This window comes from Prionailurus viverrinus, chromosome D1 (assembly GCF_022837055.1).
Source record: "Prionailurus viverrinus isolate Anna chromosome D1, UM_Priviv_1.0, whole genome shotgun sequence".
In the NCBI taxonomy this organism is placed as follows: domain Eukaryota; kingdom Metazoa; phylum Chordata; class Mammalia; order Carnivora; family Felidae; genus Prionailurus; species Prionailurus viverrinus.
Window position 1 is genome coordinate 87,170,262 of NC_062570.1, and position 22,747 is coordinate 87,193,008.

The 22,747-nt window shown below is 36.7% G+C and overlaps 1 protein-coding gene across 6 annotated transcripts in view; it reads right to left on the reverse strand.

Moving 5' to 3' along the window:
- Window positions 1–22,747, reverse strand: part of CCDC73 (coiled-coil domain containing 73) — a 201,398-nt gene that overhangs the window by 95,582 nt on the left and 83,069 nt on the right. For all 6 annotated transcript variants that reach the window (XM_047879374.1, XM_047879373.1, XM_047879376.1 and 3 more), the window contains one exon: window positions 8,814–8,885. In XM_047879374.1, the coding sequence (XP_047735330.1) occupies window positions 8,814–8,885 (72 nt within the window). The remainder of the gene's footprint in view (window positions 1–8,813; window positions 8,886–22,747) is intronic.

Genomic DNA, 22,747 nt, shown 5'->3' on the forward strand with positions numbered 1-22,747 from the left:
CTCCTTTATGTCACCACACCCATTAGCATTGGAGAAAGGAATCTAGTATGTAAACTAGAATTGCAAAATTAAGTTCTTGCCTGATTTTTTTTTTTTTTTTTTTTAGATCTCTGAGGATTTTTCTTTTTTTTTTTTTTTTCAACATTTATTTATTTTTGGGACAGAGAGAGACAGAGCATGAACGGGGGAGGGGCAGAGAGAGAGGGAGACACAGAATCGGAAACAGGCTCCAGGCTCTGAGCAATCAGCCCAGAGCCCGACGCGGGGCTCGAACTCACGGACCGCGAGATCGTGACCTGGCTGAAGTCGGACGCTTAACCGACTGCGCCACCCAGGTGCCCCGAGGATTTTTCTACTTGTAATCAGATTACAGCTATATTTGAATATTGACTACTGGTACCTTTGACATGATCAAACCAAATTAAGATCTCTATGAAGTGGCATTCTTTGTGGGCAAAATGTCTTACTGATATTAGCAGCAAACCTCCACCTAACTTTACATAATATCTCTAAAACCAGAAGTTAAGAATTAAAATGAATAGTCCAAAACCTAATAGAGAACGGATGAATCACACTTTATGCCAGTCTTTGAACATTGTTGTTTTCCAGTCAAGAAACTCAATGGGTGAAGATAAAGATCTGTTCAAGACAAATAAATAAAATAACTGTGGCCCCAATTCTTTGCAGTACTAAGCCCAAATACTATTTTATCTTCAGTGCTACCCGACTTTACATACTTTACCACTATAAATACACATTCTGCTTTCTATAGTGTCCCTTAAGATCAAGATGGTGTAACTATTTTGTCTTGGGAAAGTCAACAATTTATCTAGATAGCTATGCCTCAAGGGTTTACTGAAGAAGCTTAAAGAACTTAAATTTCTCTGTAACTCTACTCTTATACAATATATGTGCAAGTTTTCATTATTCTAAAGATGAGAAGAGCTCTAAAACTAACTCCATTTAACTACTTACTGCTTTAGCTCAAAAAGGACATGCAAATTCCAAAGAAAGTTTAGAATTTTGTCAGAATAAAATACATTATTTAGGGTATGATTTATCCAGTGGGGATAAATCTATCATTCCTGATAAATAAGAAGGTGATTACTAACAGACAATTAAGTTTTCTGGATTTCATTAGCCGCTATAGATACTGGGTTCCAAACATTTCTGAAACTGACATCTCTCTATATAATTTAAGTCCTCAATAATGGAACCTCTCCCTTAGGAATGGGAAAGAATGGACAGGAGACAGTAAGTCAAAGGCATAAGAAGAAATAAAGATCTCAGTAAAGGTAAATACACGGGCAATTTAAAAAGCTAGTTTTATTATAACTTTGGTTTGCAAGTCCACACTTTGCTTTCTACATAATTTAAGTGACGGATGCATTTTTAAGATTATTAATTTATGGTGACACTGCTGCTGTTTTTGCTTCAGCTCATGCTGCTGTCATCCAATGCAGCCACGCAGCCCCTACCCAGCTGCCACCTCCAGGAGCTGCTGCACTGCGCGGGCAACCACACCGCTGGGCGAGAGGCAGTCAGGCCCCTGGACCTTCAGGGCCAGCTGCTGCACCTCCTGCAGGCCAATGGTAACCATGCAGCCAGCATCTTGACCAAGGGCTGCTGTGCAAGCACAGAGCCAGCCGGGTGCCCCTGCCTCTGGTACAGTTGTCCCGCAGCATCTGCCCTGTCTGTAGTGCCCAGGGCAGTCTGGGGTCTGAGCCCTTGCTCAGGCCCGGTCCTAGCCCTGCCCTCTTCCTGCTGCCTGCCCAGTGTCAGCCCCTAAAATAAGGGCAAAAAAGACAAGTCTCTGTTAGTGTGAAAAAAAAAATTGTTTTTAATTTATGCTATGAGGCACACAATATATAAAGATGTAGTATCAACAACTGGATAGAGCTGTAAAGAAGCAGAGTTCTTTTATGTTGTTGAAGTTAAGCTGATATAAATTCAAATTAGAATGTTGATGATAGATGCTAACTATAATTCCCATGGTAATCAAAAAGGAAACAGCGACAGAATATACACAAAAGGAAATGAGAATTAAATTTAAATGTTTTACTACTACAAATAACTAAACACAAAAGGTAACAGTAATGCAAGAAATGAGGGACAAAAAAGCTGTAAGACAATTAAAAAACAAATACCAAAACGAAAGAAAGCAGTCACTCCTTATCAGGAATTACTTAAATGTACATAGATTAAATTCTCCAATCAAAAACCAAATATTGGCAGAATGAATAAACAACATAACTCAACTATAAGAGATTCACTTTATATCCAAAGACACAAACAGGTTACAAGTAAAAGTATGCAAAAAGATATTCCAAGCAAATAACCAAACAACAGAACAAAAAGACACAATGGAAAATAGACTTCAAAAAAGGGTGGGGTGCCTGGGTGGCTCAGTGGGTTATCCTCTGACTTCAGCCCAGGTCATGATCTCATGGTTCATGAGTTAGAGCCCCACATACGGCTCACTGTTGTCAGCACAGAGCCCTCTTTGGATTCTCTGTCCCCCTCTTTCTCTGCCCCTCCTCCATGCACACACACACGTTCTCTCTCTCTCTCAAAAAAAACACAAAAAACAAAAAACAAAAAAAAAAACATTAAAAAAATTTCAAAAGGTGACAAAAGACAAAGGATATTATATATTCATAAAAGCTTCAATACAACAAGAAGATATAACAATTATAAACACACACCTAATGACAAACCTATAAAAATAGGCAAAAATGGACAGAATTGAAGGGAGAAACAGACAATTCTACAATAATAGTTGGAAATGTCAATAACACATTCTCAATAATGGATAGGACAACCAGACAGAAGTAAAGGAATAGAGGACTTAAACAACAGAGTAATCCAACGAGAGCTAACAGATATAAAAAACACCCTACCCCAAAACAACAGAATACATATTCTTCTCAAGGGCACATGGGACATTTTCCAGGATTGATCATATGTTAGGCCACAAATTAAGTCTCAATACATTTGAAAAGATATATATCATGCAAAGTGTCTTCTCTGACCACAATGGGATGAAGAAATCAATAGAAGAAGGAAACTTGGAAAAATCTGTAAATTTGTGGAAGTTAAACAACAAACTCTTAACCAATGGATTAAAGAAAAGATCACAAAGGAAATTAGAAAATATTTACAGATGAATGAAAACAAAAATGCAACATACCAAAAGTTATGGGATACAGCAAAATCAGTGCTTACAGGGAAATTTATAGCTATAAATGTTTACATTTAAAAAAAAAGGAAAGATCTCAAATCAACAATCTAACTTTATTTTTTTAAAAATTTTTTTTCAACGTTTTTTATTTATTTTTTTGGGACAGAGAGGGACAGAGCATGAACGGGGGAGGGGCAGAGAGAGAGGGAGACACAGAATCGGAAACAGGCTCCAGGCTCCGAGCCATCAGCCCAGAGCCTGACGCGGGGCTCGAACTCACGGACCACGAGATCGTGACCTGGCTGAAGTCGGACGCTTAACCGACTGCACCACCCAGGCACCCCAACTAACTTTATACCTTAAGGAACTACACAGAAAGAACAAATTAAACTCAAAGGTAGTGGAAGGAAGAAAAGAATAAACATCAGAGCAGAGATAAATAGAAAAAAGAATAGAGAAATAGAGAAAAGCAGTAAAACCAAAATTGGTTCTTTGAAAAGATCAAACTGACAAGCCTTTAGCTAGATGGACCAAGAAAAGACTCAAATTACTAAAATCAGAAAAGAAAGTGGGGACATCATTATTGATTCTGGAGAACTAGGCAGGTATATGAGAGTGCTGTGAACTGTACACCAAGAAAGTGGATAACCTAGATAATACGGACAATTCATAGAAATGCAAAACCTACCAACACCAAATAACAAAGAAAAAAATCTGTATAGGCCTTTAACTAGTATGGAGAGTGACTCAGTCATCAAAAATATCCCAAGAAATAAAAGTTCTGTACTTAATAGCTTCACAGTGAATTCTATCAAACATTTTAAAAAGAACTAACAGGAATTCTCTAACTTTTCCAAAATTTGAATAGGAGGGAACACTTCCTAACTCATGCTTTGAGACTAGTCTTACCTTGATACCAAAGCCAGATGAAGACACATCAAGAATACTACAGACCAATATCCCTGATGAACACTGATGCAAAAATTCTCAACAAAACACTAGCAAAACAAATTCAGCAGCATATTAAAAGGATCATACACCATGACCAAGTGACTTATCCATGGGATACAAGGATGGTTCAACATATGAAAATCAATCAATGTAATACACACCACATTAACAGAATGAAGGGGGTAGCACATGACCATCACAAAACTGAACACCCTTTCATGAAAAAAACAGTCAACAAACTACGAACAGAAGGTAATGACCTCAACATAAGCTATATATGAAAAACCCATAGCAAACATCATACTCAATGGTGAAAGACTGAGAGCTTTTCCTTTAAGATCAGGAACAAGGCAAGGATGCCTGCTTTCACAACTATGTTCAACACAGTACTGTAAGTCCTAGCCAAAGCAATGAGGCAAGAAAAAGAAATAAAAGACATCCAAATTGGAAAGGAAAAATTAAAATTATCTGTTTGCTGATGATATGATCTTAAACATAGAAAACCCTAAAGATTCCACAAAAAGAAATGCTAGAATAAATGGGTTTAGCAAACTAGCAAAACCTACCAAGAGACAAAGTTACACAGAAATCAGTTATATTTCTATATACTAACAATAAGTGAGCTGAAAACAAAATTAAGAAAATAATTCCATTTACAATAGCACCAAAAAACAAACAAACAAAACCCCTTAGGAATTAACCAAAGAGATAAAAGATCTATAAAATGAAAGCTACAAAACACTGCTGAAAGAAACTAAAGAAGACACAAATATATGGAAACAAATCCTATGCTCATGGATTAGAAAACTTCGTACTGTGAAGATGTCAATACTACCCAAAGTTATCTACAGATTCAGTGCAACCCCTTCCAAAGTCCAAATGACATTGTTTGCAGAAATGGAAAAATCCATCCTAAAATTCATATGAAATCTCAAGGGACCCCAAATAGTCAATCTCAGAAAAGAATAAAGCTGGGGGACTCAAACTTCCTGATTTTAAAACTTTCTAGGATTCTCAAGTAATCAAAACAGTGTGGTACTGGCATAATGACAGACACATCCACCAACAGAAGAGAATAAAGAGCCCACAGATAAATCCTTATGTACATGGTTAAATGACTATTCAGTCTTGGAAAGGACAATGGGGCTGGGAAAACTGGATATACACATGTGAAAGAATGGAGTTGGACCCTTACCTAACACTGCACATAAAAATTAACTCAAAATGTATCAAAGACTTAAATGTAAGACCTAAAACCATAAAACTCTTAGAAAAAAACATAGGGCAAAATCTTTTGGACATGATACCAAAGGCACAAGCAACACACACAAAAAAGACAAATTGGACTCCATGAAAAATTTAAAATCTTGTGCATCAAAAGATACTATTAACAAAGTAAAAAGGCAACCCATGGAAGAAAGGATGTGCAAATCATACTTCTGATAAGATATTAATATTCAAAATATATAGAGAACTCCTAGAATGTAACAACAAAAAACAAACCCTATTCAAAATGGGCAAAAGACAAGAATAGACTTTCTTCAAAGAAAATATGTGAATGGCCAAAAGCACATGAAAATATGCTCAACATCACTATTTATTAAGGAAATGCAAAGCAAAACCATAATAATATACTACCTCATACCCATCAGGATGGCTATTACCAAAACACAGGAAACAACAAGTGCTGGCAAGAATGGGAGGAATTAGAACCGTTGGGCATAATTGTGAGAATTTAAAATGGTACAGCTGCTGTGGAAAACATTATGGATGGTCCTGAAAAAACTAGAAATATTATTGCCATATGATCCAACAATTCTACTTCATAGTATATACCCAAAAAAAATTAAAGTAGGGACTCAAACAAATATTTCTGTATCCATGTTCATAACAGCATTATTCACAAAAGCTAAAACATGAAAACAAACCAAGTGTTCATCTATGGAAGAATGGATAGGCAAAATGTGGCATATACATACAATGGAATATTATCTCCGCCTTAAGAAGGAAGAAAATTCTGGGGCACCTGGGTGGCTCAGCTGGCTAAGCATCTGACTCTTAGGTTTGGCTCAGGTCATAATCTCACAGTTTTTGGGTTTGAGCGCCATACTGTCAGTGCTGAGCTTGCTTGGGATTCATTCTCATTCTCATTTTCATTCTCATTTTCTCTCTCTCTCTCTTTCTCACTCTCTCTTCCCCTCCTGTGTGCTTGTGCTCCCTCTCTCTCCCAAAATAAATAAATTAAAAAAAAAAAAAGGAAGAAAATTCTGACATATACTACAATATGGATGAACCTTGAGGACATTAATGCTAAGTGAAATAAGCCAGTCACAAAAAGATAAATATTGTATGATTTCACTTATTTAAGAAACTTAGAATAGTCAAAATCATATAGAGTATAATGGTGTTTGCCAGGAACTGGGGAGAAGTGAAGGATGGGGAGTTTAATGAATGAGTATAGAGTTTCAGTTTTACAAAGTAAAAAGAGTCATCTGTAGATGAATGGTGATGATGGCAGGACATTAAAAATATATTTAATACCACTAAACTGTATACCCCCAAATGGTTAAGATGGCAAATTTTATGTGTATTTTACCACAATAAAAAATATTGGGAGAAAAAGATCTTCCTGAAGCCACTTGAGCCTACACCCCAATAACCTGTTACATATCCCAATTCTGACTTACCCCTTTTGAGACATACTAAGACTGTCAAGGTAATGTTCTCACTGCAATGAGTTCTAATAAAAATAGTTTTATTTTATTAGGAATACAACAAGGAACTTCTTTTTTTATTATTTTTGAGAGAGAGAGAGCGCAAGTGGGGTTGGAAGAGAGAGAGAAGGTAAGAGAAGTTCCCAGGCAGCCCCCCCAGCCCTCCCCTCACCCCCCCATGCTCACAGCAGGGGCTCAAACCAACTAACTGTGAGACCATGATGATCGGCCGAAACCAACTTGGATGCTGAACTGACTGAACCACTCAGGCATTTCTAATTTATACTGCCAACAAGAATATATATATGAAAGTTCCTATTTTCTACAACTTTGTAAAGTAAGGTAGGAATTTGGCTTTATTTTTCTTCAGAAAAAAGCAGTTCTAATACCATTTCTTGAATTATCTATTTTCCCCTCACTAATTTGCAATGCCACCTTTACCAGTCACTAATTTATCTTATGATCTGGATCTATTCTGAGATTCTATTATGTTCCAAGGAATACCTATCCAAGTACACAATTAAAGTAGCCAAGTAATATCTATCCATGTAGACAATTAAAGTAGCACCAAGCTCCTTTAATTATTATTATAGTTTATAATAATATATTTAAGAATCTAGCGTAGCTACTTCATCCTGTTCTCTTTTTTAAAAACTTCCCAGACACTCCTATATGTTTATTCCCACATAAACCTTAGAATCAACTTAACTACCACAAATACACTCTTGCATGTTTAAATTGGATTGTATTAAACCTACTAACTTAAGGACTTGGATAACTTTATATTGTTGACTCTCTCTACCCAAAAGCAAGATATGACTTTACATTTTGAAATCAGCATGGAGTTTGTTTGTATTTGATGTTTATCTGTTTTTTTCTCTCCACAGACAGGTTTCAGACCTGTGCCTCATAAAATCCAACTCTAGTTTTACTCCCAAATTCTACACACCTGTGGGTCTCTCTGGTTTCAAATTCCCATCATTTCCAATTTGAGCTATCCTCTGTCACTTGAATTCTGATTCTGATATGCTACCTCTAAATTCCTGTCTCAATATTGCCAAACAGTGAAAAGAGGGGGCCATCAAAATTAAGATTTCAATTTTTAGCTATTAAGATTACTTTGGTGGAAACACATGAGAAGCACTATCAAAACTGCTTCTATATAGATCGGCTAAAAGAGAATTAGATTTGATACTGTTTTTTAATATTTAGTTACAGCATGTAACGACAGCCTGTAAAAATAAAGTACTATCCTGAGGTTTTCTTTTTTTTTTAATTTTTTTTTCAACGTTTATTTATTTTTGGGACAGAGAGAGACAGAGCATGAACGGGGGAGGGTCAGAGAGAGAGGGAGACACAGAATCGGAAACAGGCTCCAGGCTCTGAGCCATCAGCCCAGAGCCCGACGCGGGGCTCGAACTCACAGACCGCGAGATCGTGACCTGGCTGAAGTCGGACGCTTAACCGACTGCGCCACCCAGGCGCCCCTCTGAGGTTTTCTTAAAAAACATTTTGACTCCTCTATAACACATGTGTTTCTCGGGTATTAAATAGATCATAGTAGATTTTAGCAATATCATCAGAAAGCCTGAAAATAACTTTCATTCTCAGTGTTCTGGAGGCTCAAATATTATTAAAACAATTTTAATGAGAATTCTCTTGAGACTTTTTTTTTTTTTAATTTTGAGAGGGAGGGAGAGAGAGAAAATCCCAAGCTGGCAGCACAGAGCCCAACATGGGGCTCAATCCCACAAACTGTGAGATCATGACCTGAGCCAAAATCAAGAGTCGAATGCTTAACTGACTGAGCCACCCAGGCACCCCTCTTGAGACTTTGTTTCAAATGATGCACAGTCCCCCAAATATGTTTAGGAAATTTAAAAATTAATTTTGCTATTAAGGATTAGAATACATTTTTAAATAGATGTTAAAAACACTAATCTGAAATAAAAATTAAAAATACTTACCTTTTGCCATTTAAGTTCTTGTGTCTCCACAATAATTTTACCAATCTGCTCTTCATACTGAGTTTCTGTTTCCTAAATCAAAAAGAAAAATGCTAGGAAAATTAGGACTTTAAAACTTTTCATTTCAGCTCTTTCTAGAGAGATAAAAAAAAGAGCATCATCCCACACTTAAAATATCCTCCCACGTCTGGACAAACTGCAAATTAAATAGACAAGCCTATCAGAGAACTGAGGCTCCAGATCATTCAATTAATCCAAGCTCTGGATAACTCTCTCCTGCAGGAAGAACAGAACTAAAGCATTTACTTACCTGGGATGTAAGAAAATTCAGCTACAAGCTCTTCATAAATTGCTAAAGGCAAAATGTGTACTAGTTTAAGAATGTGAATTCCCAGGGACCCCAGAAATAAGGAGGTGTTATATCTTTTATCAGGTTTTTGTTCCAGGAAGCCCACCAGGTGCTTACAAGGAAGGATGGGAAGAATCCAACAACCTGAGAAGCTCTGCCCTGTGGTACTAGCTGGGGAAGAGAAGAGCAGTCACAACCCATCTTCCCTATTTCCCCTACAGAGCAAGAATCTTAATTTGCAAGGGAAAGACAATAACTATATCTAAGAACACTAGTGGAAACCCTCTGCAGCTGGTAAAGGGGAGTAAGAGCCACCATTGAAAACTCCACCTAGACAGCCCTGTCTTCCTCATCTCCCATAAGGAAAAAAAGCCTAATTTACAGAAGGAGGGACAATAAAAACTACAGTAGGAGAGCACCTGTGGAAAACCATTGTAGCTGGAAATAGGCTAGGAAAATAAGAAAACAGCTCTATCATTGGGGTAGGAGCAGGAATACGTGGGAGGTCCAGCATTAAAAACAAAGGAGGGATCAGAACCCCTGTGAAGACCTCACCCTAAGACGCAGAACCTAAGAACTGAAGCTTAATAAAATCAGAGAATTCCCCTACTCCCCCACCTGCAGCCACCATCTGAAGAATAAGCATCAAATAAAAAGAACAGGGAGATCAGCTGGGAGGGCTGCAAAGACAGATTCTCTCTGGGAAGCAGCACAAAAGGAAGACCCAAAGCCAAGCAGGAAGTAGTTATTTAGAAAAATTCTCTGATTTTGTTTAAAATCACGTAGTAATACTCATGAATTAGCCTACCCCATAAACACAAGGTATCACAAGAGAAAAAGTGCCTGTAGTGTTGAAGATACGCCCCAACACAGAGAGAAAGCACTTCTGTAAAAACTGGGAGTTTTTTACTTTTGGTTTCGGGTATTTAAGGAAATCTCCACCAAACAAAGCACTAGCTGATCATTAAGTTAGGAGCACAATGGCCTCAATGGCCACACATGACAGAAACAGCAGACTTTACAAAATTATTTCAGAAAAGTCACTAAACCAACAATAAGCAGCAACCGTAGGGAGGGGGAAATATCTGATTTTCAGAGCTGCCACATATTCAAAATGTCTATGTCCAGTTCTCAACAAAAAATGCAAGGGATGCAAAGAAATAGGAAAGTGTGATCCCTATACAAGCAAATAAAAAGTTAAAAAGAACGGTCTCTGAGCAAGACAAAGACTTTACGTCAAAAATTTAAATACGCTCTAAGAGCTAAAAGAAACCGCGTACAAAGATACTGCAACGTTAAAAAGTTAATAAGGAAATGCTACAAACAAGCTTACGCTCATAAATTTGACAACTTACAGAAATGGATCAATTCTTCAAACCTCAATATAGACAATCTATATAGCCCTATAACCACTAGTTAAAAAGCTCCCAAAAAATAAATGTCCAGGCCCACATGGTTTCATTACTAGAGAATTCCACCAAATACATAAAGAATTAACACCACTTTTACACAGTCTTCCAGAAAAATAAAAGAGTAAGAAACACACCTCAACTCATTTTATAATGCCTGTTTACTATGACACCAAAACTAGACAAAGACAGTACAAAAACAGAAAACTAAAACCAATACTTCTCACAAGTTTTGATGAAAAAATATCAGTAACATATTAGCAAACAGAATCCAACAATGTATAAAATGTTATACACCACGACCAAGTAGAATTTGTTCCAAATATACAAGGCTGATTCAATATCAATAGTAAGTTCATGTTTTTCACCATATCAATATCCTACAGAAGAAAAATCACATGACCACATCAATTGTCACAGAAAAGGTAACCGATGAAACCCAACACTCATTCATAATAAAAACTCTCAGGAACAGAGAGAATTATCTCAATTTGATAAAGAATATTCATAAAAACATTACACTGAACATCATATTCAATGATAAAAGACTGGATGGATGGATAGACAGACAAGGAAAGGGAAAGAGGAAAGAGAGGCAAAGAGAGAAGGAGAAAAAAAAAGAAAGAAGGGAGGAAACAATCAGAAGTAAAATTGTCTCTATTTATAAATAACATAATTGTATACAAAGAAAACCAAGGAATCCATAAAATATCTCCCAGAACTGATACCTGAATTCAACAAGGTCTCAGGATACAAGAGCAACACCTAAAGTATCAATCACGTTTCTATACACTAACAATAAAAATACAGAAAACAAAATTTAAAACACAACTTATAATCACTCCAGAGAAAATGACATACATAGGTGTGTACTTAAAGAACATGTTCAGGATCTGTATGCTGATAGATACAACAACATGGATGAATGAGAAGCCTTACCTAAAAGAGTACATACTGTATGATTCCATTTATATGAAATGTTAGGGGGAAAAAAACCTAATTGCCTGTGGGAAAAAATCAAAAGAATGTTGCCTCTTGGGGAGGAAGTAAGGGTAGAACTGGCCTAAGTAGGGGCATGAAGGAATTTTCTGAATGGATAGAAACATTTTGTACCTTCATAAGGGTTTACATTATCAGATGTATGCATCTCACCAAAAGTACAGTTGTGTGTCTTTAATTGTATGTAAATTTAAGGGGGGAAAAAGCTGTAAACAAATATTGAACTCCACTTAATGATACGCAGTCTGAAGTACTTGGAAGAACACCAATGTCTGCAATTTACTCTGAAATCACAAAAAATGAAGTTGAAAGAGGGATAAATTGATGGATAGATAGGTGACAAAGCAAGTAAAGTATTATGTTAATGGTGTTTGAGTGTTCACTGTCAAATTCTTTCAGTTTTGCTGTATGCTGGACAATTTCCACAATGAAATGTTTCAGAGAAATCAAAGAGAATGTTAACATATAAAATACATGTTTTTGTTATGAAATATTTTCCTTATGACTCTCTTATTTTTATTTTTTTATTTTACACAAACACACTTACTCATGCTATGGTATTCAAAGATAGGCTTTCACAAAAGTTGTCTCATTTATTTAAAATGCTTTCAGCAGCAAGGAGCAACAACAAACCCCAACTCACAATGGCTTACCTCATATGACAATGACTTTAAATGCAGAGTGCTTCTAAAACTGACTTTCAGTGGTTCAACAATATCATTTAGGACTACGATTCTGCTCATCTTTTCATCTTGCCATTATCTAAGTGATTTTCCTTAGGCTTTACATCCCGTGGCTGCTTTAACTGAAAGCATTATGGACAGAAAGGACATTAACCCGCAGTAGAAAAAGTGTAATCTCTTAATAAAAGAGTAACAGGCGGGGCACCTGGGTGGCTCAGTCGGTTGAGCGTCCGTCTTCAGCTTGGGTCATGATCTCACGGTTTGTGGGTTCGAGCCCTACGTCGGGCTCTGTGCTGTCAGCTCAGAGCCTGAATCCTACTTTGGATTCTGTGTCTCCGCTCTCTGCCCCTCCCCCACTTGTGCTGTGTCTCTCTCTCTCAAAAATAAATAAATGTAAAAAAGAAAAATTAAAAAAAAAAAGAACAACGGGGGCGCCTGGGTGGTTCAGTTGGTTAAACATCCAACTTCGTCTCAGGGCATGATCTCCTGGTTTATGAGTTCAAGCCCTGCATCTGGCTCTGTGCTAACAGCTCAGAGCCTGGAGCCTGCTTTGAATTCTGTGTGTCTCTCTCTCTCTTTGCTCCTACACCACTAGTGCTCTGTCTCTCAAAAATAAACATTAAAAAAAATAAAAAATAAACTTTTCCCAGAAACTTTCAACACATCTTCTAATATCTCATTGGCCATAACTTGGTCACATGCCCACTCCTAAACCAGTCATTGGCAAGGGGAATACACTGGACCTTTATGTGTAGTTAAGATCAGTCAGGATCTCCCTGACTCACATTGGTGAAAGGTGGACCCTAAGACACAATCCCAGTTCTTCCAACATGGAATAAGGAAGGGAATATATACCAATAGGGTATGCAGTGCAATAAACAAAGTGATGAGAAAATAGAAGCTCCTGCAAAATATGTTATCTATGGTCAGAACATACTGAAAAATAAAATAAGTATATATACATTTGTTTGGAGATGGGGTTCCTATTACATGTGTATCTTCCCAAAGCAGCTGGATTGAAAATGTGCAAGATACTGCTTTCTTCATGTGGGCCTGGTTATACACTTCTCTCTTAGTGGCTAAATGGGTTCTGTCATCTTACTGTGATTTAGATATTGTTCTAAGCACTTTTTATATATTGATTAACTTAATCTTAGTTATAATTTTCTGAAGTAAGTACTCTTATTATCACCATTTTATAGAAGAGGAAACTGGGTTAGCAAGAGAATAAGTAATTTGCCTAAATTCACATAGCAGGTAAACATCACAGTCAGTATTTGAACCTGTATGATTTCTCTCCAGAGTCTCTTAAACATACCACTTTATTACCTTTAAGAGACTGTGGGTACTGTTGGACAGCAGAATTTAATCTTCACGTCACACAGAAGTTAGCAAGACACTCAAGATCATATTACATATTTTATTTTTATTTATTTTGAGAGAGAGAAAACACACAAGCAGGAAGGGCAGAGGGGAGAGGGAGAGGGAGAGGGAGAGGTAGAAGGAGAGGGAGAGGGAGGGAGGGAGGGAGGGGGGGTTGAGAGAGAGAGAGAGAGAGAGAGAGAGAGAGAGAGAGAGAATCCCAAGCAGGCTCCACACCAGCAATGCAGAGCCCAACACAGGGCTCAAACTCACAAACTGTGAGATCATGACCTGAGCTGGAACAAGAGTCAGGTGGCTTAACTGAGCCACCCAGGTACCCCCATATTACCTATTTTATTTGGTAAAACATTATTAATTTGGTAGAACATTTCAAAATAACAACCAGAGATATTTGTTGAATGGAAAGGCAAAAAATTTAAGAATTCCTACAAATATTCTCATATTAAATATTTTCTATTTCTTTGTAATAGAAATCTTTGTAATAGACTAAGTTGAATAAAATGAAAACAGTAGCTTAAATTCTGATTAGGAAAGAAATTTTGTAAAATATAAACTTTTAAGCTATTCCATGCCTATTAGTGATATTTATCTTGAATACTTTGTAGCTAATCAAAGAGAGATTAGTATTTTATTAAACAACATGAGAAACTGAACAGGGCAATTTCGTAGGAGGTGGATTATGAGTCTGAAAACAAGAATAAAAGTACCCAGTTACAGTTTGGGCTGCTTGGACATGTGCCTGCTGTATGTACTATGTCCCTAAATCTGTTCAGGGTCAAGAATTGAAGAGGCCTGACCAATACAGAGCACATCTTGTAAAACTACAGCCTGAAGCAAGCACTTTAAAAAAAGCATGACACTTTCTAAAGGTTATAAAGAGTAAATAAACCATCAAATTACTCCTCTTTTATTGTTTTTATAAAAACACTTAAATCCTTGTAGTCCTAAGGCAGATAATAAAAAATAAACACTTTTAAGGTTCTATATTCTTGGATACTTTATTGAAGTTACAGATGGGATTTTCTTACCAAATTTAATACATTTTTCTCATTGACAGTAAGAATTTTTATTAATAACTTTTGAGAGCTGCTTAAAGAATGAAAGATACAAATGAAAAGTTCCAATAAAAAGATACTTTTTAATTATAAAGCATGAAGTTAAGTTAGAATCCTAATAGAGTAAAAGTGTATTATAATGTTACCTTTCAGTATTGTAGATAACACCCATTTTATCAGTTTTCCTGGTGTAGAGATATATATTCTACAAATCATTATAATTACAAACAGGTATGATTCTATTCACAACATAACTAATTTTATGGGGCACTAAAATGCTACTTAATGTTATTTACCACACACTATGCCATTAATTATACCCAGTTTTCCTTTACAATTTCCTTAGCAAATCATTGCTATTTTAGAAAACCCAAATTTCCACTGCCTTTTATTTATTGCTAATTTAAACTTCTAAGCTTTCCTCCTGTTCAGATATTTAATATATTTAATGTGTGCTTTCTCTCAACTCCCATACTTTCTTCAAAATTCTATTACATACATAATATATACTATGTGAGACTATAGTAATTAATTTGCATGGTATGTCATGATGATTAAATTTTAAATTCTCTTAGGGCAAGACTGAGTAGAGGTTTTTCAAAGGTTATCAGATGAATGCATATTTTAAAAGTGAAAGTTCTAGATAGAGATCTGTTTATCCTCATTGTATAGATGATTTGGCTGAGAAATATATTTTGTTCTGGGGCACTTGAGTGGCTCAGTTGGCTAAGCATCTGGCTCTTGATTTTGGCTCAGGTCAGATCTCATGGTTCATGAGTTGGAGCCCCACACTGGGCTCCACACTGATAAGGCAGAGCCTGTTTGGGATTCTCTCTGCCCCTCCCCTACTCTCTCTCTCTTTCTCTCTCAAAATAAATACATTTTAAAAAAGAAATAATTTTGTTTAAAAACTTTCAACTCACTTCCTATTTTTAGAATCTAATAGATTTCATATTAAAGTCTAGATTTCTAGGGGCGCCTGGGTGGCGCAGTCGGTTAAGCGTCCGACTTCAGCCAGGTCACGATCTCGCGGTCTGTGAGTTTGAGCCCCGCGTCAGGCTCTGGGCTGATGGCTCAGAGCCTGGAGCCTGTTTCCGATTCTGTGTCTCCCTCTCTCTCTGCCCCTCCCCCGTTCATGCTCTGTCTCTCTCTGTCCCAAAAATAAATAAACGTTGGAAAAAAAATAAAATAAAATAAAGTCTAGATTTCTAGTTTCTTTTCAATAATTAGAAGAAATGATAGTACAGAGCCCATTTTTCTATATGGCAACACATTTTGGGAGCTGAACGACAAATATAGGTTAAACTGAAGACAGAGCTTCTCTACTTCAACACAATTCCTGCCCTATTGGTATCACATATCAACTATCTAAAGGAAGCTGGGGGCGCCTGGGTGGCACAGTCGGTTAAGCGTCCGACTTCAGCCAGGTCACGATCTCGCGGTCCGTGAGTTCGAGCCCCGCATCGGGCTCTGGGCTGATGGCTCAGAGCCTGGAGCCTGTTTCCGATTCTGTGTCTCCCTCTCTCTCTGCCCCTCCCCCGTTCATGCTCTGTCTCTCTCTGTCCCAAAAATAAATAAGCGTTGAAAAAAAAAAAATTAAAGGAAGCTGAATTTGTGACCCCTCTGCTATAGATTCATCTCTATAATCTGGTAAGAGAATCACAAGACTTGTTGTCTAACTTCTAAAAAACATACATTATGGATTCAATATAAATTTATCTGTTGATTCAGATTATTTATTTAAAGATCATTATTTTATGGGCACCTGGGTGGCTAAGTAAGTTAAGTGTCCGACTCTTGGTTTTGGCTCAGGTCATAATCTCATGGTTTGTGGGATCAAGCCCTACATAAAGCCTGCTTGGGAGTTTCTCCCTCTCTCTCTCTCTGCTCCCCACCCCCAAAATAAATAAACTTTAAAAAAAGATCATTAATTTAAAACATTCGAACTTTTAAAAAATATCATCACCAATTTAGACCCATATGTAAAAAAAATGAGTAACTTTGTTAATTACAGTATAGTTAGGCACTTAAATACAGTTTAGTGGAGTAAGAAAGTCTCTCTCTTTGACTTTATTTTATTATCTATTGTATTTTGCTTCTTTAAAGAAACTTTACTGTGGCACCTGGGAGGCTCAGTCAGTTAAGCGTCCCACTCTTGATTTTGGCTTAGGTCATGAACACAGAGTTTTGTGAGTTCGAACCCTGCATCTCTGCTTGGGATTCTCCCTCTCTTTCTGCCCCCCACCCATGGCACTCTTTCTCTTTCTCAAAATAAATAAATAAACTTAAAAAAATAAAGAAACTTTACTATCTAACTCTTTATGGTATGGCCTAATTTTATGTTCACTGCATTATTCACTCCAGTTAATTTATTATATATATTAAAGAAAGAGCTTTAGACAAGGAGTAGAGAGGTCAGAGTACTAGTCTCTTAAAAGCTCTGGGTTTTAGGTTGGACTAGAAGCTATCTCAAGTCACTTCCACCTCTAAAATTCTATAATTTCATGATCCTGAAAAAAAAGACTAATCATTAAGAATACACCTCTAAGATCATAGAGAGAAGAAAGTACAGAAAGATGACCCTGACAATCACCATTTATCAGATCACTAGAGGTTGAGAAATTGAGGCAGATTCACCAGCAGTCTTATGGGGACTGACTGACTTAGTGTTCAGGACCCACCAAGAAGGAGTGATTCTGGAAAATACCCTATGATTTTACTTGGAAGCCCAAGGAACTACACTCTTAGAACAGAAGATAGAAATAAACTATCCCTCACAAGGAAACAACTTCCAATAAGCTCAGTCTCTGATGGGTAAAATGATCTGGCCCATCCTAATTTCCAAAAGCAAAAATGAAACTCTCTAGATGAAGATGACATCATCCAAAGCCTCAAGTTTTCCTTGCAATATTTCACGTACAAATGAGGTCATTCAATCAAAATTTACCTTACATCCCAGGAGGTAAGCTAAATGACCAAGAGAAAAAAAAAGACATTAATAGAAAAGGATCTGTAAGAGGTCCAGATATTGGAGTACACACAGACTTTAAAATATATAAAACTAATATGCTAAATAAATTATATGACAAAATTAATTTCAGCACAGGAATGAAAATTATAAAAGAAAAACCAAATAGAAATTTCAGAATTGAAAAATACAAGTGCAATTAAGAACTCAATAAACGGACTTTATCAGTAGATTAAATAAACTGAAGAGATTAGTAAATTGACAGAAGAAAATAACCAGACTGAGGGTACCTGGGTGGCTCAGTCAGTTAAGCGTCCAACTTCAGCTCAGGTCATGATCTTGTGTTCATGAGTTTGAGCCCTGCATCAGGCTCTGTGCTGACAGCTCAGAGCCTGGAGCCTGCTTCGGATTCTGTGTGTGTGTGTGTCTCTCTCTCTGCCCCTCCCACGCTCATACTGTGTCTCTCTCAAAAATAAAAACATTAAAAAAAAAAAAAGACTGAAACATGGACAGAATAGGAAAAAGAAAAATATAGACAAAACACTCAATAATGACATAGGAGATTTGAACAAGATTGACAAAGTTGCCCAAATTCATATTCATAGAACACTGCATGAAAGAAAAAAAGAGTATGTGTTGTTTTCAAGTTCATTTATGCTGGCATATTTACCAAAATTGATTATATGCTTGGCTAGAAAGCAAAACTCCACAAATATTAAGTGACTGAGATTATATAAAGAACATATTATCTGGTATAACAAAATTATGCTTGAATCAATTGTTTAAAGTTAACAAAAAAGAAAATATTTGTAAAAGAAGTAGTATATTTCTAAATAAATCATGAGTCAAAGAAGAAATTACAATGGAAATAAGAAAATAATTTGAACTGAGTGATAATGAACATAAAATATATAAAAATATGTGGGATTTAACTAAAGCCATATGCCAAGAGAGAAGATTTTAGCCTTCAGTGCTTTATGTTAAAGAAAAAATGTTTAAATTAATTAACTAAATATCCATCCCCAAAAGTTCAAAACAAAAAGAATAGCAAATTAGAGACACCTAATGTCTAGAGACACCAAATTAGAGCCACTAAGCCTGAGTGGCTTAGTAGGTTGAGCGCCCAACTCTTCAGTTCAGGTCGGAATCCCAGGGTCATGGGATCAAGTCCCACATTGGGCTCCATGCTGAATGTGAAGCCTGCTTAAGATTCATTCATTCATTCATTCATTCATTCATTCCCTCTCTCTCCCTCCCACCCCTCTCCCCCACTTGCTCTCGCTCTCTAAAAAAAAAAAGAAAGAAATTAGATAAGGAAAGAGCAAATATTAATAAAAGACAAATATGCAATAGAGAAAATCAGCAATGCCAAAATTTAATTCCTTCAAAAGACTAACACAACTGATAGACCCTTAGAAAGACTGACCCCAAATTCCTACTCATTCATAATCTCTACATGAGTTACTCCTTCCATGACGCTTTTCTCATTACCCACCTAGTAAAGTTAGCCATGTCCTTATCCATACTCTCCATATAGTATATTGTGCACTCCTTGCTTATAAGGTTTTATAATCTCTAAAACCTGGCACAGTAAATTCATAGTAAATGTTAAATAATGACCAAATACAGTCTTACATGCTTAATATCTCTTTAAAATAAAAAAAGAACCCTTAATTTGTACTACAGTGTTTCTTGACTTTCAGTGTTTCAAAGTCTGAATTTTTTTTACAAAATTTTTATTTTGAAATAATTTTAGATTTACAGAAGACTTATAAAGAAAGTAGAGTTTATATATACCCTTTACCCTGCTTCCATAACATTAAAATCTTACATAAGTAAAGGTAAGAAAATAACATTGTTACAATACCATTAATTAGACTACAGAGTTTACTCAGATTTCACTAGAGTTTATTCATTTTTCCACCAATTGTTCCAGGACAATATGGGACACTATGTTGCATTTAGTCATCATGTCTCCTTAAGCTTTTCTTGTCTATGATAATTTCTCAGTTCCTTTTTTTTTTTTTAAGACTTTGACACTTTTGACAAGTATTATTGAGATACCTTGTAGAATGTCCCACACATGGGGTTTGTCTGATATTTTTCTCATTATTAGAATACATTTGGGGGAAGAATAGTATAGAGGTAAAGTTTCCTTCTCATCATATCATATCATGAATATTTGATATTCACACAAATTGTTGACACCACATGAATTATTTCTAAAGACATTAACTTTAATCACTTAGTTAAGGTGGTATCTGTCAGGTTTCTGCACAGTAACTTATTTTCCCTTTGTATCATCTAGTCATTAGAACTTAGTGCAAGCAAAACAGGGAAAATTAAATTACACTTCCTTGAAGGACAATTATCAAACAATTTGTGAACAAGTATAAAACCACCACACTAGGGATTAGATCAGGAAGATGGTGAGGTTGGAGGATCCTGAGCTCATTTCATCCCAACCCACACAATGATAACAACTACATCTGACCAACTAACTCTGATAACAACCTGAAGACTGGCAGAAGAGACATTCCACAGCTAATGACAGAAAGAAGCCACATTAAAAAAGTAGAAGAGGTGGAGACAAAGATGGGAACAAACCCTCAGGAAGACTCACCACAAATGGAAGGGACACTACAGGCATGGAGAAGCAAGAGGATCAGACCTCATACCAGGCACCCCAAGCACTGCGGACCTGCACTGGGAAGATGAGTCCCCATAACACCTGGCTTTGAAAACAAGGCAGGTGCTTAACTACAGAAGCTTTTAAAATCAGTGGGGCTTAACTCTGGGTACTTTAAAATCAGCAGGCTTACCTCCAAAAAAAGCCAGAGGGCAATAGGAAACTGAGTGTCTACCCTTAAAGAGCCAGTGTAATGAATAACTTGCCCAAGACACAGCACAGAAGTAGCATAAAAAGCACATGGCATATAAGTGAAGATTTATTTACTAATCTCAGGATGTACACTGAGGGACAGAGATCTTCAGGAGCTTCTCCAAGAACAAAAATGCTCATGGGCACTATTTCCCTTTCCCTCCCTCAGTCTAGATAGCCAGTCACTTTTGAAACCCAGCACTATCACTCTCCACCTATCTTGCTAGAATGCCCCCCCCCCTTCCTCTGAGGACTCACCCAATCCAACTCACCCTACTCAAGAGACATCCCTCCAAAGCAGCTCCTGACCTGCCACACCCTGAAAGCAGCCCTGGCAGGGACTTGCACCACTCCAAAGTGACTCCTGCCCTGGAGAGATGGGAAGACAACTACACACACCTTTGTATCTGTAGTTATAGCAGCTAAGCCTTTTAGCTGGCTGTGCAGGGAGAAAGTCCTGCCATTCTGAGTGCCCACAGCTGTGGCAGAGAGACTAATTGCCAACAACTAGCCTGACTGCTGCCCCTGCCACCCCTACAAGCCTGGGACAGCCTCAGACATGTCCCTCAATAGTGTAGGGACCAGGAGCACCTGGCTGGTTCAATCAGTACAGCATCTGACTCTTGATCTCAACGTCTTGAGTTTGAGCTCCACAATGGGAATAGAAATTACTTTAAAAAAAAAAACCAAAAACACAAAAACAGTGCAGGAACCGAACCTACCCAGTGTACTCACAGTGAGCAAAACGGGTCATTACAGCCAACTGGACTAAAGACAAATGCAACTCAGCCACAACAGTAGGGCAAATGTAGCCCACATAGGAAACACCCTAGGAAAACTGTTCTGGTGAACAGTGAGCATTGTGCTAGAGGGTACCACAGGACCTTTTCTACACAAGACCACTAAATTCAAGACCTGGAGATGTATCTGAACCCCCTAATACACAGAAACAAATACAGAGAGTTAGACAAAATGAGGAAACAGAAGAGTATGTCCCAAATGAAAGAATAGGACAAAATGACAGCAAAAGAGCTAAATGAAATTGAGATAAGCAATATCCCTGATAAAGAATTCAAAGTAATGGTCTTAAAGACATTACTAGACTTGAGAAAAGAGTGGATAAACTCACTGAGAACTTTAATAAAGAGAAAATATAAAAAGAATCAGAGAGGAAGAATTCAATAGCTGAAATTAAAAAAAAAATACACTACAGGGAATCAACAACTGATTAGAGGATGCAAAATAAAGAATCAGCAATCTGAAGACAAGGTAATAAAAAGCAACCAGGCTGAAGAGCAAAAAGAAAAAATAAAAAAAGAATAGATTAAGAGAACTCAAAACATTATCAAGTGTAAGAACATCTGCATTATAGGGATCCCAGAAAGAGAAGAGAGAGAATGAGGAGAAGAAATAATAGCTGAAAACTTCCTGAACTGGGGAAGGAAACAGACATCCACATCCAGGAATTACAGACAGATTCTAACAAGATTAACCCAAAGAGGTCCATACAGAGATATGTTAATAATTAAAATGGCAAAAGATAATGACAAAGAATTTTAAAAGCAGCAAGAGAAAAGAAAATAGATATATAAAAGAGAAACCCCACAAGGCTATCAAATGATTTTTTAGCAGAAACTTAGCAGGCCAGAAGGAAGTGGCATGATATATTCAAAATGCTGAAAGGAAAAAAACCTCCAAGCAAGATTTCTCTACCCATCAAGATTGTCATTCAGAATAGAAGGAGAAACCAGCCTTCTAAGAAATGTTTAAGAAATACTTAAGAGTGGGGAAAGAAAGGTCATAGTTTAGAAGAAAATTACAAAAGAAAAAATTTTCAAACGTATAATAAGGTAGTAGGATTAATCACGTATAAAACTAGTATGAAGGTTAAAACACAAAAGTAGTAAAATCAATTATATCTACAAAAATCAAAGGGATACAAAGAATAAAAAGACGTAAAATATGACATACATAAAATGTGGAGGAGGTAGTAAAATTTAGTACTTTTAGAGTGTGTTCAAACTTAAGTGACCAGCAACTTACTATAAACTGCTATACACATAAGATGTTATATATGAACTTAATGGCAACCACAAGTCAAAAATCTATAATTATAATAGATACACACACACACACAAAGAAAGTAATCCAAGTAAAACACTAAAGAAAGCCATCAAATGACATGGGAAGAGAGCAAGAGAAAAAGA